At 58.5% G+C, this 15601-nt stretch overlaps 1 protein-coding gene across 1 annotated transcript in view; it reads right to left on the bottom strand.

Moving 5' to 3' along the window:
- Adgrb2 (adhesion G protein-coupled receptor B2) overlaps positions 1-15601 on the bottom strand; it is a 62622-nt gene that overhangs the window by 25653 nt on the left and 21368 nt on the right. The window contains 1 exon segment of the mRNA XM_037202973.1: positions 4525-5341. Coding sequence (XP_037058868.1) covers positions 4525-5326 — 802 coding nt within the window. The 5' untranslated portion in view covers positions 5327-5341.

Genomic DNA, 15601 nt, shown 5'->3' with positions numbered 1-15601 from the left:
TAGCAAGTTTGAGGCCAGCCTAGGATACATGGGACCCTGTCTTATATAGTATTAAGGGGAAGGTTTGAGGAGGTCACTGGGGTTAGTCCTGGTGGCTTCATAAGACATGAGAGATGCCAGGTACAGTGGCACACGCCTTTAATCTCAGCTCTCCGGAGGCAGAGGCAGGCCGGTCTCTGTGAGTTTGAGGCCAGCCTGGTCTACATAACAATTTCAGGCCTGCCAGAGCTACATAGAGAGACCCTGTCTTTAAAAAAGAAGAAAACAAAGAATTAAGAGAGAGGAGACACAGTCACACATGGTCCCTCTCGTGCCATGTGATAGACACTATATGCCACCTAGGGACTTTGCCAGCAAGAAGGTCATCAACAGACACAGGCCCTTGACTCGGAACAGAATCATGAGCCCAAATAGACCTCTTTTCTTTAAGACAGGCCTCGTCTGTGGCATTGTGGCATTAGTAGCAAGGAAGAAGCCTCACAGAGCCAGGTGCCACACAGCTCTCACAGCGCTGCCGAGCAGGGCTCTCCTATCCTCTCTTTACAGGTGACAAAACAGCACTGAAGTCACTTGTCCGTGTGACAGGGCAACTTCAGCCTGTGGCCTTGACGATCACTGTCTACCAACAGCCACTCTGTGACACAAGAGCACACAAAGTGTGCCTCCCTCCCCTCTGATCTCACTCAGAGCTAGCCCCAGATTTGGTAGGAACTCCACAGATAAGAACAGGGATGAGGGCCGGGTGGTGGTGGCGAATATCTTTAATCCCAACACTCAGGAGGCAGAGGCAGGCAGATCTCTGTGAGTTCAAGGCCATCCTGGTCTACAGAGCTAGTTCCAGGATGGTCAGGGCTGTTACACAGAGGAAAAGAAGAGAAGAGAAAAGAAAGAGAAGAGAAGAGAAGAGAAGAGAAGAGAAAAGAAAAGAAAAGAAAAGAAAAGAAAAGACAGTGATGTGTATGAGGGATTGGCAGGCTGTGCTGAAAGGCCTGAAAATTCTGGGATGCACTGACAGGACTCCCAGGAAATGCTATGGACTAGGTCTTTTCCCACTCTGTAGAGACAAGACCGGCCTCCTTGCCATGGGAGCCTCAAGGAAGCAGGGGAGGCCCCGTTTCCTGCCACCAGAACAGGCTGGCCAACACAGAAGAGCTAAGCTTGAGCGCGAAGGGAGAACGCTTCCTCACTCTCAGGAATGGGTGGAGCAGGTCGGGGTCCTCCCTAGCAGCTACAGGGGTAACACGCAGACATGAGGCTTGGCAAGATTGGAGAGACCTGGTCACCCAGGGTGAAAGGTATCCCAGGGAGGGGAACAGCCCCAGCAGAGGAGGGAGGCAGAAAGCAGGGCTCCGAGGACAATGAGGGGGGTCAGTGAGTGGGCAGGAGGGAGATGGAGGGAGGGCTGAAAGAGTGGACAGCTGTGCCCAACGAGGTCTCAAACACCAGGAAGGGGTGCCTGGGTAGAGCTGGAGGCCCGGGCTCTAGATTGGGACAGTGACACAGACATCTAGGAGGGACAGCAACTTATTCAGAGACACAGTGGCAGAGGCAGGGTGGGGATCTGAAGTCACTCTTGCCATCCCGAGAGTCCACAGTCTCCCCGATGGCTATGCCTCAGGAATGGAGGGCAGATGGGGAGGGTGGGCTGGGAACATCTGGCCCAGGGGGGAAGGTGCCCCGAGGGAAGAGAGTTGTGCAGCCGAGGAGGAGGCAGTCGCATGGGGGTGGGGAGAGCTCTCCCAGGGATCACTGAGCACAGCCATCCCTGTGCACAAGGGACCCCCAGCCCCGGAGCATTAGTGGGCGGGACCCATGTCAGCAGCTGGGCCCTGCAGTGGGCAGCACTTGTGACTCCCCTCCCAGCTCCGGCCTCAGCCAGCCTCCATGCCAGCCTTCCGAGAGCTCCTTCCTGCCTTCTCTGTCTTCCTCTCCCCACACTTAACAGATTGCGGCAGCAAGATGGCACAAATTTATGGCTCAACTCACCAAAAATAACAAGAGATCTATCAAAGGCAGTTTGCGTGAAATTAGCAGGCGCCTGTGCCCTCTTGTCAAATGCACCCAGCTCCGAGGCGGGCCAAGGCACCCCACTGCCCCTAACCTCTGTCTGGTGCCACCCTGGGTCCATCCTCCTTTGTCTTCGGCGGGCTCCTCTCAAGGATGTCCCAAAGAGGGTGAAGCCAACTTCCTTCCCTGCCCCAGTTCCTGGCAGAGGGTCTCTTCCTGTTCACCGTCCCGCAAACCTTGCTCTCTGTCTGTGCCAGCCTATTCTGCATTCTAGGGTGTGGCATGGAGGGCGGTGTGGAGGAGGCCCCAGGTCTTGGTGAGCAGAGCAGTGTGTCCCGGGCTGTGGCAATGCCTCTGACCAGTCGACACGCCCTGACACGTGAAATGAACTGAGTCATGTCCCTCCCCGCCGTCTCTCACAGCAGAAAGGTTGGGACAGGAGGGAGGAGGTGGCAGAGCGGAAGAGCCTCCTGCCTGCTTTGGGGAGAGGAAGGGGCTGTGCCAGCCAGCTCTGGGTACCAGTATGCTGGCTAAGTTCGGCTCATGTATGCCAGCTGATGCTACATCCCCCATGCCAGCTCCCCACAGGAGCCCTCCCTGCAGAGCAACCACCACCTGAACAGGTGCCAAGTAGAGCAAGGGGCAGAGCAGAGGCAAGGCCTGAAAGCTGCCGGGGCCTCCAGCCCAGGGGTCTCCGCTCCAAGAGCCTTGCGGACAACCAGCCATCCAACCTCCTCCATCCGTCTCAACCTCGAGGGTCCTCGCAGGGGCTCGGATGGTGATGCACTGCCGGTCACCACCTCTCTCTGACTCCTGAAGATGCCCTCGCTACCAACCAGATCCTGCTTCCGGCTTCAACCAAGCCCAGCTGGCCGCTCCTGGCTCTGTGCTCCACATGGCAGCCTGCCCAGCCAGTGCCCATCCAGGAGGGCAAAGCCTTGCTCCGTCCACTCCAAACCACTGGGCCGCTGGGCCACAGGGAAAGCCAGACAAAAGAACTCGTCCTCAGCTGCGCAGAATGGGGGAAGGCCCTACGGAGTGACAGCAGTGGTGACCACACAGGAGGAGCCATAAACCTCCTGATATACGCCTGGCGCTCTCCGCTGATGTTCAACAAAAGAAGCAAAATTCAATTTCTTCCTGCAGGCACTAAATCCCAGGCCAGCCTCTAGGGCCTGTAACCTGCCCACGGCCTGGTTGTCACATGGATGGCTTCATCGACCGCTGTGAGAGGCCAAGCTGGCCTGGGAGAGAGGCCACGGCAAGGCCCCTGGGTGCTCACTGTGCCCCCGTGGGCACGATGCCAGATGTTTCATGGGGGAGGCCAAGAAGGTCCCCCTGCAAAGCACTGGGAGAGGCCATTGACATAACTCCCCTTCTAACTAATTCAGAGACACCTCCCAGTTTTACAAAGAATCCAATGCCTTTGTTAATGATGCTAACGATCAAAGATAGTGTCCGGCTCCTGGGCTCTATTCTCCAAGCAGGGATATGGGAAGGTATTCCTCCAGTGACCTCACATGAGCCTCCTTCCTCCCATGTAAATACTCAGTGAGACCTAGATGCATCCTCCATCCTCTCCACTAGGCTAACACTTGGGGAAACTGAGGTCCAGAGAGGCAAAGGGCCTCCCAGTATATGGCCCCGCTCCCAGACCTACCTCTCTCCCACCTGCCTAGCCTTGGTGCCTGTTCCCTGCTGACCCCCAAGCTAGCGCTTGGCTCGGCACTGGTCACCAGGGGTAGAGGTCCAGCTGGCAGAGGGGAGCTGGGACTAGAAGCTGCAAGATGCAGGGCAGTGGAAGGTGGCCATGGCTGTGAAGCTGGGGTGGGTGTGGGAGCAGGCAGGCAAAAGGACTCGAAGAGCTTTTGCCCAGTCAGCAGGAAGCGCCAGCAGCTGGCGGCCTCGGTCCCAGAAGACATGGGCCCAGTGGGGGAGATGGGACACTGGGAGTTGAGCCAGCCCGGCCCTCCAAGGCACCTCAGAGCTCGGGCCTCTTCGCCCAGGCACACTCTTCCTCACCTCCTTCTGCCCTGACCCTGGGGTACTGCCAAAAAATCATTGACCCGTGTGGGCAGGAACACATTTCTGCTCCCTGCCTACTCCAGGCTCCAGGCAAATTTGTCAGCTCACAGGGCCAGGGTCAGCCACAGCCACTCCAGCTTTGGGGTTCAGTGCTCTCCGCTCCATCTGCCTGGGGTGCTCGCACCACTCCTGCGGCCTGTCACCTCCCCACCTGTTCTACAGGCCTGTGCCGCTGCCCCCTTCTCTTCCGGAAGCTCCCTTGGCCAGCTCTCTGCCAGGTGCCTGCATCACTGTGCCCTTCTCTCATCTGCATCCCACTCGGGTAAAATCTGATTTTTGATGACCTTTACATCCGGACAAGGCTGAGCACAGAGGTGGCATCCATGAATGACTCTGCAAATGGCTGGGACTGGCCGGAATGGACACCAGCAGACACTGCCGGTCCCCTCGGTCCCCCCCCCCCCGTCCCACTCAGACCCTGCTCACACTCACCATATCTCATCTCGGTGGTGAACAGGTCATTGCTGCTCCCTGAGTGCAAGTCAGCCTCAGCAGGTGGGGCCGGGCCCCCTGGCACCAGGGCATTGGATAAGGTGTGGGCAGCCGGCGGCCCCGGAGGCGTGGTGGTGGCAGGGCTGGCCGCAGCCTCCCCAGGGCAGCTGCACCCTGGCTGGGCAAAGCCACAAGCCCTGCCTGCAGCCCGGCCACACTCTTCACTCCAGCGGCAGAGCACGCCACAGGTGAACTGGCTGGAGTTGTTGTTGTTGATCAGCAAAACCTCCACAAAGCGGAAGGCCAGGGCAGCAGGCGCCAGCAGCCGCGGGGCCTCCGAGGGCTCGGCCGACAGGCACAGCTGCACAAAGTTCTTGTCGAAGTGCAGGAAGGTAAAGGGGCCTGAGCCACCACACAGCTCCAGCCCGGTCGCTGCTGCCTCCTCCTCCTCCTCTGGCCGCCCCACCTCTGATTCTGCCTGGGCTGCCGCTTCCTCCGGACCAGGCCGCAGGCAGGTGAAGTTGACCAGGTAGTGGTCCAGGGGCAGCAGGCGGGGGGCAAAGTGGGTGCACACCTGCTCCTGTCGGTTGAAGCGCAGGTAGAGGGAGTACTTGGTGGGGTCAGGGTTCTCCAGGGTCCAGGAGCAGCCCGAGGCGATGGTGGGAAAGAGGTCCTGCAGCGAGAAGGCCCCGTAGAGTACACCCGAGGCCAGGGCGGAGCAGGCACTGGGGGCGGGGTCGAAGGCCGTGGCCAGGCGCAGGGACAGAATCACAGACAGTAAGAGGGGACAGGCTGGGGTCATCCTATGTCCCTTGCCCTGTGGAAAAAACAGAGGTCAGCGGAGCTCCGGGTCGGTCGGCAAGTGCTCTGAAGCTCCAGTGTCCAGTAGTGGGCCGGTGGTTCTAACCATGTTCCTTTAAATCCCTTGGGTTTGTCTGTGTGACCTTAGACCAAGTGAATGACCTCTCTGTGCCTTGGTTTTCTTGCCTGTAAAATGGCTGTCCTTATCTCATCCGAAATACCTATCTCATCTATCCTACAAGGGCAATATGAGGTAACTCAGGAAAGCGTTCCCGGAGGAGGCTTGGACTCTTGGGGTTCAGTTTCCAAGCGCCTTAGTTATCACTGCCTCCTATGCACCCCGCCAACCAGAGTGTCTGGGCCTGGCATCCACATACAGTGCCAGCCCTGCCACCCCTTTATCCTCCGAGCGGCTGCTCTCGGTGTGTCGTGAGGAGCTGTAAGGAGCGCCGTGTGTAATCCAGCAGTCAGAGTGGCATGTTTGACAACCCTTTGCTTTTTTATAAATCGGCGCGATTCAAGGTTATTCCCAGAACAATGTTCTCACTCACTCCCTTCACTGAGCAAGAGAGGAAGGGGCGGAGTTACTGCCAGGTGCCAGGAACTGTGTCTAACCCAGCCATGCCCGTGGAAGAGGGGGTATTACCAGTGTGGATGTCATGGGTACCACTGCTGTAGCAATGAGGAGAGGAGGTACCAGGCATCAGTCCGCTCAGCCAGCCACTTGCTAGCTGGATGAGTCTCATGAACCTCAGTTTCCTAATCTACAAAATGGGCACAGTAATTTCCATCATAGCCCCCTCTTCACATCTTCCCCACAGGATTGGCTTCCAAGGCCTGGCAAATGGCTTGTCAGCCTCGTGTGCTCTCCCTGTGGCTCATCTCAAGGCCCTAAGAGGGAAGAGCAGTCCGCTGGCTTCCTTCCCTCAACGTGCTGTCTCAGTTGCTCTCCCAGCAAGTGTGAATGCACTCCAGGCAGGCAGAGGACACAGAGGACCCAAGACCCACCCTGCCGGCACTCAGGCTAGAAGGCTGCAACCACCTTCCCACCCATCAGACCGGGGCAGAACCACTGGCCACTCCCACCCAGCTTCTACCCCAATTCCCAAAAAAGCAGGCTGGTACAAATCTAGACTAGCCTCACTTCCAGTCCAATTCTAACGCAGCCACACAGCCTCCCTCCTCCCCCCTCCACCACACAGCCCACAGGCCAGCATGGACCCATCTAACTGAGAGCTTCCACGTTAAAGAAGACACAAGGCTCAAGATCACAAGAAGGTGGCCTAGTCAGAACTGGAATTCAGGACCTCAACTCAGGCCCACAGTTCCCCACCCCCACCCAGAGCTTCCTGTGCCTTCCCTTAGCTTATTGCTTGGGATTCAGGACAAGGGGCCAAGTGATTCCTTCTGGGACCTCAAATCACAACCACAGGACAGCTCACAGGTGTGGCTAGGCTTTCTAAGATACAGCTGCTCCCTGGGGACAAATTTCCCCAGAACTGTTCTAAATAGTTTCAGGAGCAGAGGACAGGAATTAGAACCCCAGTACTCCAATCCCAGTGCAGCATGCACAGAGCCTGGAACGCTACTTTCCCACACGGGGCGCCTCTGAGCCAAGCCCCAGCCCCAGTCACAGACATGCACCTGTCCTTCCCCAACCATCGGGAAAGGATGGAGGCCAGAGGCATCACTAGGCTCACTCACCCAGGAGGAGCTGCCTCACCCTCCTCCAAAGACCAACAGGAGCCAGAAGAGGCCCCTGTCTCTGCCCTACCCTCCTCTGCAGAGCTGAAACCGGCGCCGGAGCCCTGGCCTTCCCCCCTGCAATCATGCCTGTCCCAAACTGTTCAGCCCGCCCAGGCTGCTGCGACAACCAGAGAAGCCAGCGGCTGATGATGAGTGACATCCAATCCCCCCCGCTGCCCCCAATTATTTTTAAGCAGGCTGCAAAATTCAGGCCATGGCTGCAGCTCAGCAGAGGGGAGGGGGGGCTCATTATAAGTGGCCTCCCCTCCCCTCCCCTCCCCCACCTACAGCAAGGAAGGGAACTATATACCTGAACAGACCTGGGCTTCAACAGACTTGGGCCCAGAGACACATACATACACAAAAGCATGCATATACAGATGTGTGTGCAGACAAGCCTTCCCAGTGTTCTCCATACAAAAACACACATGCATGCAGGTCTGTGACAAGCTCAGCATTATGACCTCATATGTGCACAAGGGTGCACACACCACACACACAGTGAAGTCAGACCACTGCATACATACAGAGATGCATCTATTCCCATGTGTGTCCACACAGGTGCTTCGCCCCGAGGCTCTGTATATGACGGCTAAGTATTGAGCAGGACTGCCCATAGCCTCTTCCCCGTGTTTTTAAAGCTGGGGCATCACAGAGCCCTGGTCCCATCTCCTGGACCTCTGCTGCTCCCAGATCATCAAGAAACATGAAGTCTAAACTGCTCCCTGCCAGGGTCTGGCTTCTCCAGAAGGGAGCCACCTGTACACACTGGCCAATCCCCATGCCTACTCGGTCTCCTCCAGACAGCTCAGACCCATTTTAGGATTTTACCCTGCCCTCAGGGTACGGCCTTCACTGCTCTATAGTTCCTGCTTCAAAGTGAGATGGAGGATGAGGGTAAGCATTTTACCTTTCCACCCTTCACATTAAGGGAAAGACTCAACTGAAGCTGGGTCACAGCCATGGCCTTATTCAAGATCTTCTTGAAGTGTGCGGCTGTGACCTGTCCTCCTATGGGCATTGATCCAGAGCCTGCTCCCAGGGAGAAGTCTTGAAAAGATCCTAGTCTCCCGGCAGCCACGTGATTATTAGCCATGCACAACTACCTGGGCCTCAGTTTCCCTCTCTGGGCACTAGTGTGCCATCACTATCCTTGGAATGGCACATGCCTTCTTCTCTGTTAGCCTCCCCAACACATAACCTGACCCAGCCTGATGAGCTCTGCTCCTGGTCTCAGAATCATGCTGATGCTCCTCTCAACAAGGGGCCAGGGAATGGCCAAGAGTGGCATTGTCACCTCAAAGCCCAGGAAGACCACAGACCCTTCCAAGGTACAAGTGCTAGAAAGTAGAGGCCAAGGTCAGCTCTAAGGCAGAACTTCCTGAGTCAGAAAAGGCTGGTGGAGAGCGTCAAAAGGTTTCAGGACCTTTCTGGGCTGAGATGGAAGAGGAGCTGCCTGGAGTAGTTTCAATCTCAGGGACCCAGTTCTCACCTAAGCCCCCCAGAATTCCCAGGAGCTCCTCTCTGCATAGGTTCAAGGAGAGAATGGGGATCCTCGGAGACCCCTCAGGCTGGCCCAGCCTCGGGCTTCCATTCTGTACCAAAGAAGGACCCCAAAGTTTTCTCAGCAGCTCAAGTGGAGGGTGAAGATCGGCGGGGGTGGGGCACCTCCGGGCCGGCTGTCAGGGGTCCCGGGATCAGATCGACTCTTGTCTACCAGGGACCAGCTGTGAACACTGGGTGAGGAGTCGCAAGCCCTGGCCCCAGGCGGGGGAGGGGCGATGAGCGGGGGAGGGGGCGCGGCGGCGACGAGCACATCCTTCGCGTTTATCCACCTGGCAGCTCCAATTCGCGAGCCCGTCACTCATCCTCAGCCTCACCGGTGCCTGCCATGGGGCCTCCGGGTCTCCCGCCCGTGCTCCGAGCTGGGGGCAGGGTGCTCGGGGACCCCTCTCCAAGAGCTCTGGCACCCAGCGAGGCGCTCAGCCTCCATCCAGCCTCTCGAGCTAGGGGGGCGGGACCGAGGGAGCGGGCGACCCGGGTGCGGCCTTCCCAGACTGATGGCAGAGAGGGGTCGCTCCGGAGGCCTGTCGCACACACCGAGGGAAAGGCTAGCCGTGCAGACGGGGACAAGGGGCGGCCCCCGGGGGCGGGGGCGTGCGGGTGGCAGGGGAGGGGGCGGTGACTCAGCCGCCCTCCGCCCGCCTCCCCGGAACTTTGCAGCAGCTGGAGCGGTTGCTACAGGAACCGAAAGCTTTTGTTCCCCAGTGTCAGGGCTGCCCCGGCGAGAGGATAGCTCGGAGGTTGCCACTCCTCGATGGAACCCAGGTCCGGCCACACCGCCAGAAGATGAATAGCTGACCAGAACGCCACGGGTTCGTGTCTCCGTCGTCCTCCTCCTAGCCCTTCACTGAAGCTCTCACGTCAACGCTAGGTTTCTCCAAACTCCATGGCTCTCAGGCCAGGTTGCCCCTAACTCTGACCTGCAGCGCTAACTAACCTGGAAAGTTCCTGACGATGTCTGATCTCCAAGGGTTGGGAAGAGGGAAAGGCTCTGTATCTCAGAGTGGTTGGTTCTCCATGTGGGCCACCTCTAACGGACTGCCTGCCTTTGACAGCGGTGTCTCTTCTGTACTGATCCCACTTCCCTCGCCTCTATACTTGAATCTAGACCTCAGAGCCCTTGGCTTGGCCTTCATTGCGGCCCCTATGACCAAGGAGCACCCAGATGTTGCAGAGCCAGAAACGAAGAGGAGGCAACTAACAGTCACAAGCTTCCTGGACCCTTTGGGGTTAGAGGGGTGAAAGTATTTTCTGTCTTGATTATTCTGAAGGTTAGAAGTGAAGGAAGTTCCTTTTTGGGATCCGTAGTAGTAGCAAGGGACCTGACCTTGGCTTTGAAGGGAAACAGCACTAGACATCATTATGTAGTATCGATAGGCGTTCTATAGTACAATCTGATTTCATTCCCCAGCAACTATATGGGGCAGTGGTCACTGACCCATTTCATAGAGGATCAACTGAGGCTCCGAAAGGTGAAGTAGCTTGGCCAGGTAACACAGATTTGGAACCCAGATCATCTGATCAAAACTTGAGTCTCAGCTATTTACCTTCAATAGCTGTGGCCTGGGAGGGAAGGAGAGAGTAACTAGGACCTCCCTTTGTGTTACAGAAATGCCCACCCCTGACACACACCCTAAACGAGACCTGTCCCTTTCTGAAGAAGGATGGGGAGAGGACAGAACGGGGGTGTGAGGAGGCAGAAGGGAAGAGAGGAAGATTACCTCCGTCAGTCAGCCTTGGTCCCTCGTCTCCCCACCAACATGGCCAGGGCATACCCTGTGCGTGTCCATGCTGGACCCCCACTCTCCGGGTGCCTGCTCTGTCCCTGGGTCAGGCGGATTTGCTCACAGCCTCCTTCACGCCCAAGCCGGATAGAGCCCACCTTTGCCCCTATCTTGTAAGGAATGTGATGGGGGTGGACAGACAGAAGCTCCCTAAGGACACCTACTCAAGCCCAAGAAGCAACCAGATCATTCTGAAAACCAGGGCTAGTCCCGCTGTGCCTGGTGCTCAAAGGGCTCCTGACTTGCCGCTGGGATGAGCCCTCCATCCAACACCGTCCCTCTCCATCCCCAAAGCACGTAGCCTTACGACCAGTGTTTGGGCACCTGGCCTCACCCACCAATCTCACCTCCCCAGGGACTTCCCAGCGTCAGTCCCGCTGACACCCAAAGCTTGGGTTGCGGAAACCCGGGGTTGTCCGCGAGGGAAGGGGCGGTGGGTCCCGGGCTGCGGGCAGGGGGCGCCAGAGGACGCCCAGGGGCCGGGCAGGCAGCTGGCAAGGCGGGCAGGCGGGCGGCATCTCTCGGCCCGGGCGCCCCTCCCCCCCGCGGGCAACAGACTGGTCGCCCGTTCTGCACTAGCCGTGGCGCGGAGGATTTCCCGCGGCTGTGCCCTCGGACCAAAGCGACTGCAGGAGTGGCCGCCAACTTCACAGCCTACAGCCCCCCAAATCATGCCAGCCCCCAGGGTTGCAGAAGAGTGCGTCTGGTGCCTGGCTCTAAGACCGATGGTGGGAGGATAGGGATGGGGAGGCGGGGGTTCCGGCCAAAGATGAACGCGGGAGTCGGCCGAGGGTCAGATGGAGACCTCGGCCTGAGGAACGGGGCTTGTAGGAGCAAGGGGGACACGGCCCCAATTCCAGGCTGAGGGGGAGGGGACTTGCAGCAGAGATTGGAAAGGGAAGGCGGGACTCTGGGCAGATATGGGGGAAGGGGTACTCGGGGCAGAAATAGAGGGGAAGCATGGTCGCCGTGTAGGCGCGGGGGAGGGCAGTAACAGACGTGGTTGGGGACCGGAACGACTACGGGCCGAGTGGAGGAGAGGTCCAGAGTCCGGTGGCCAGACTAGGAGGGGAGATGGGGGAGGGGGACAGCCGAGCTGCAGGTTGGAGAGGGGCTCGAATCAAGACCGGGGGCGCACTGCCGGGATCTTGGCCGAGACAGGGCAAGACTCGCGACAGCGGTGTGGCAGTCTGGGTCAGGATTCTAAAGGTGGGGGACTTTGACATCAGCAAGGGGTCGGTCCAAGCTGGGGGAGGGGGCAGCAAAGGGGCTCGCAGGAGACCAAGGGGGCTTCCGCCCAGGGCTTGGGAGTCCCTTCTAAGACGGGGGTTGAGTGAGCGCTGGACAGACTCAGTTCGGGCCGGAGAATTGAGCAGAGATGGGCAAGCGGGGCACCCCGAGTGCGGGCTGGTGCGGAAACTCGGGACCGCGCGCGCGAGGGCTCGGTGCGGGGCCGGCCGGGGTCTGGGGCCGAGCACTCACCTGGGCGCCGTCAGCAGCAGGAGCGGGGGCCGGCACTGGTGGAGGCGGCCGCGGGGCGCAAGTTTGCCATCCCTAAGGCGGGGGCCGGGCCGGGCGCAGGGCAGCTCGCCGCAGCCGCGCCGAGGCCCGAGGCTCCGGCTCCGCCGAGCGGCGGGTGCAGAGCAGGCGCCGCGGAGCTGCACGGGGCGGGCGGGCGGGCGCCGGGCCGGGCGCGGGCTCCTGCCGCCGCCGCCGCCGCCTCCTCGCCGCGCCGCCCCCGCTCCCCGCCCCGAGCACCGCCCGCGCCGCGCGCCGCCTCCTATTCGCGGGCGGCGGCCGCAGCCCCAGGCTCTGATCGCCGGTGCCGCATCCTCCTCTCTGTCTCCCAGCGCCGCTGCTGCCACCGAACCGGATTCCTCCGGCCGCTCCGGCCGCTGCCCGCAGCGCGCGCCGGGCCGAGTGACGGCCGAGGCGGGACGCGGCGCCTGCGCGGGCCGGGCCCGGGAGGGGGCGCGCGCCGGGCCGGGCGCGAGGAGCCGCGGGAGAAGGGGCGGGGGGCGGGGGCGACGCGCGCGCCGCCTCCTGTTAAAGGGGGAGCAGCGCCAGCCGAGCCAAGCGCGCCCTCCCCCTCCTCACCCTGGGCCCCAGGCGCCGGCGCGGGAGAAGCCCGGGGTAAGCCCCCGCCCTGCCCGTGACCGCCTGGACCGCAGAGTGAGCCTAACCGCGATACCCCTCCAGCGATACCCCAGGCCAGTGGCGTCTAGCGCAGCTAGGGTCTCCCGAGCTGTGGAGGCGAAAGCATTTTGTCCCCCTCCCCAATATGCAGTGCATATTGCGTGTCCCTGTGCATGCAGGTGCCACTCGTGCCCTGAACTTTGCATATGCATACAGGTGCCCTGCGTGTGCACTGCAATATTGCCTGGCTGGGTGCATGCAAATGCTGCACGTATGCATAGTGCATTGACATGCGCTCAGGTCCTGAATGCATGCTGCTTTTTCCCTGTGCCTTAAGAATACTGTATGTGTAGAAGCTCACAGGTGCCACATGTGTGCAGAACGCTGTGGGTAACTGGTATGTAGAAACAACACAGGTACCCCGCAGCGTGGCATGTTTACTGCATACTCTGGTGTTAATCGCTGTGATGTTGCATGTCCCTAGGCACGGGGATGTTACACGTGTGCAGTATGTTACATGTTTTCCCAAGTCTCTTCTCCCACAAGTGCCTTTCTCTGTGCCAGGGGCGCCCCCATGTTGCATCTGTTTATGTAGAAGCCACAGAGATGCACAGACCCACCCCATCCTGGCCCTGTTCCCAGGAACAGTTGGGTGGGGCCTAAGCCCACATGGCTCAGGCGGTACCCAGAGGGATGTCCATGGCTCGGGGCTCTGGTCAGGAGGTTTGTGGCCCGGGCGTGATGCCACCAGGAAGGTGGGCCGACTGGGGACACACCACAGCAGCCAAAACAAGTAGGTTAATCCGATGACTCTGGGCAGAGAAGCCAGCAGGGGGCAGCTTTGCATGAGGGTGGAGTGGTTTCGGGACATACTTTGGAAGGCTCACACACGTGGAGGGGCCAGTCCTGTAAAGACAAGGTGGTCCTCGGCCCATCCATTGCTAACTTCCCCTTTCCCCCATAACTCGAGTTTGGTCACCCACAGACTGTGGCAAGATGAGAAAAGCCCACCTCTTCCCAGAGGAGTTAGTGGAAAGAGGCAGAGCACTTCCCCTGTACCTTCCCTCTGTCCCTCCCCCTGAAGCAGTCCTGGTGACATTTGTTGTGAGTGATTGGGAGACATTATCGACTTTAATGGAAGGAGGTAATAAGGGGTGATGAAGGGATCTCACCAGTCACCTTAAGGGAATTTATGAGGCTGTGTGAAGCAGGGAGGGGTCTGCGCTTACACTTTCCCTTTCTCTGTGGGAGCCCTGAGAAGGCCAATGCCTTAGGCCTAGCACCGGCAGGCAGAGCTCGCAGATTCTTGCCAGGCACCCTGGAACACACCCTGGCATAGTTGGAAGGCTCAGCTCACTGTGAAAGCTGAACCAGGCAGTCCTCGCCATCTGCAAAGCATTGACAGCCACTGGATACAGTGGGAAATCCTGGGCTCCTTCCTTACTCGGCTCCCGTGAGAAGCAACAAAGTTGCTGGGAGCCTTTGGGGAGGTGGACAAAAGTGGGCAGAGTGATCAAGACATGGACTGCCCACCAAGATACAAGGACCAATCCTTAGAAGTCTCAACGATCCCGTCCTCCAGAGCTCCAGCCCCTTCCTCTCCCATACTGAGCCCGCCTCCCTCTTTATGAATATTCATGATTATTTGCATGCTAGAGACCTAGCACCAAGAGAAACACAGGCAGGTCTCTCACAGATGTGATGCAGCTGGATCTCTAAAGCCACACTCTTTCTCTGCTCTGAGAGATCCAGCTGGGTAGGGGGTGATGGGAGGGGCCCACTCCGGGGAGACAGAGATGTTATTTATCTGTTTTTCTGTTCCTTGATAGTCTTCTGACTTCTTGACCTCATGCCCTAGGAAAAACATGGTGGGTGTGATCAGGGACTGTTAAATCATATTCCATAGCCCAGAGACTCACAGGGCAGACTCACAGGAAGAAACTAGGTAAATCGAGTAAAGACAGCAGGACTTGTCAGGGGGTGTGCAGAAGCTGTCTGGATTAGGACAGATGTTGGGAAGGCTCTCCCTGTATCAGGGCTTCTGCCACCTGCTTTCCCAGGAGCCCCTGCCCTTCCAGACTCACTCTGGTGATAATGCCACCCGCCTGCCTGCCTGCCTGCCCGCCCAGGAGGACTTGGAGTAATTACAAATTGTTTCCATATTCAAATCCAGCTGGTTGAAGAGAAATTACTTCTCTGAACAGCCCAGGCGGGGGTGAGAAGAACGCATCTTAGCCCCAGGAGAGACCCCCTCCCCCAGGGAGCCTGAGGCTGAGACAACCTGGGAAGAGACACCATCCAGAGCTCAGTCACAGAAGGCTTGGGCAGAGTGGAGGGCCATCCTTACACTCTGAGCAGAAGACAATGACCCCCAGCTCTTGTGTCCCATGAGGGTCTGTTCTGGAACCTCTAAGGGGACCAAACACACATGGACTGTAGGAGGCCAGGCTTCCCACCCTGATCTACTGTTGTGCTGGGTGACCTTGAGAAAAAAAATCCCTTCAGCTTTCCGGGCCTCTGTTTTCTCATCTGTGGAATGGTGTAAAACATAAACTGTCGCCGGGCGTTGGTGGCGCACGCCTTTAATCCCAGCACTTGGGAGGCAGAGGCAGGCGGATCTCTGTGAGTTCGAGGCCAGCCTGGGCTACCAAGTGAGCTCCAGGAAAGGCGCAAAGCTACACAGAGGAACCCTGTCTCGAAAAACCAAAAAAAAAAAAAAACCATAAACTGTCTCAGCCTGGGATCCAGGAAGGTCCGGGTATGGATTACAAGTGCTAGGCCTGAGGAGAGGCCCTTTACAATAATGATCTTATTTGTAATTAATTAATATTTTTGTTAAGAATAACCACCACCAATACCCCAGCTGGGAGGCAGCACACCGCCAAAGCCAAGGCCATCAGGGCAGCTCATGAGAGGATGAGGGTCAAGCAAGGGAGCTTCCTGGCCTCACCCGCCTGGCCTCAGCCTCGCCTCCCGCTGGGCCAGAGAGGCTACGCTTCGTTGCCCTTTAAACAGATGAGAAAATGTTCTTCTTCCCTTCCCAATGA

The sequence above is a fragment of the Peromyscus leucopus genome, chromosome 2 (assembly GCF_004664715.2).
Source record: "Peromyscus leucopus breed LL Stock chromosome 2, UCI_PerLeu_2.1, whole genome shotgun sequence".
NCBI classification, from domain to species: domain Eukaryota; kingdom Metazoa; phylum Chordata; class Mammalia; order Rodentia; family Cricetidae; genus Peromyscus; species Peromyscus leucopus.
The sequence above is the reverse complement of the archived record's forward strand: the minus strand, read 5'-3'. Positions and strand labels throughout refer to the sequence as shown.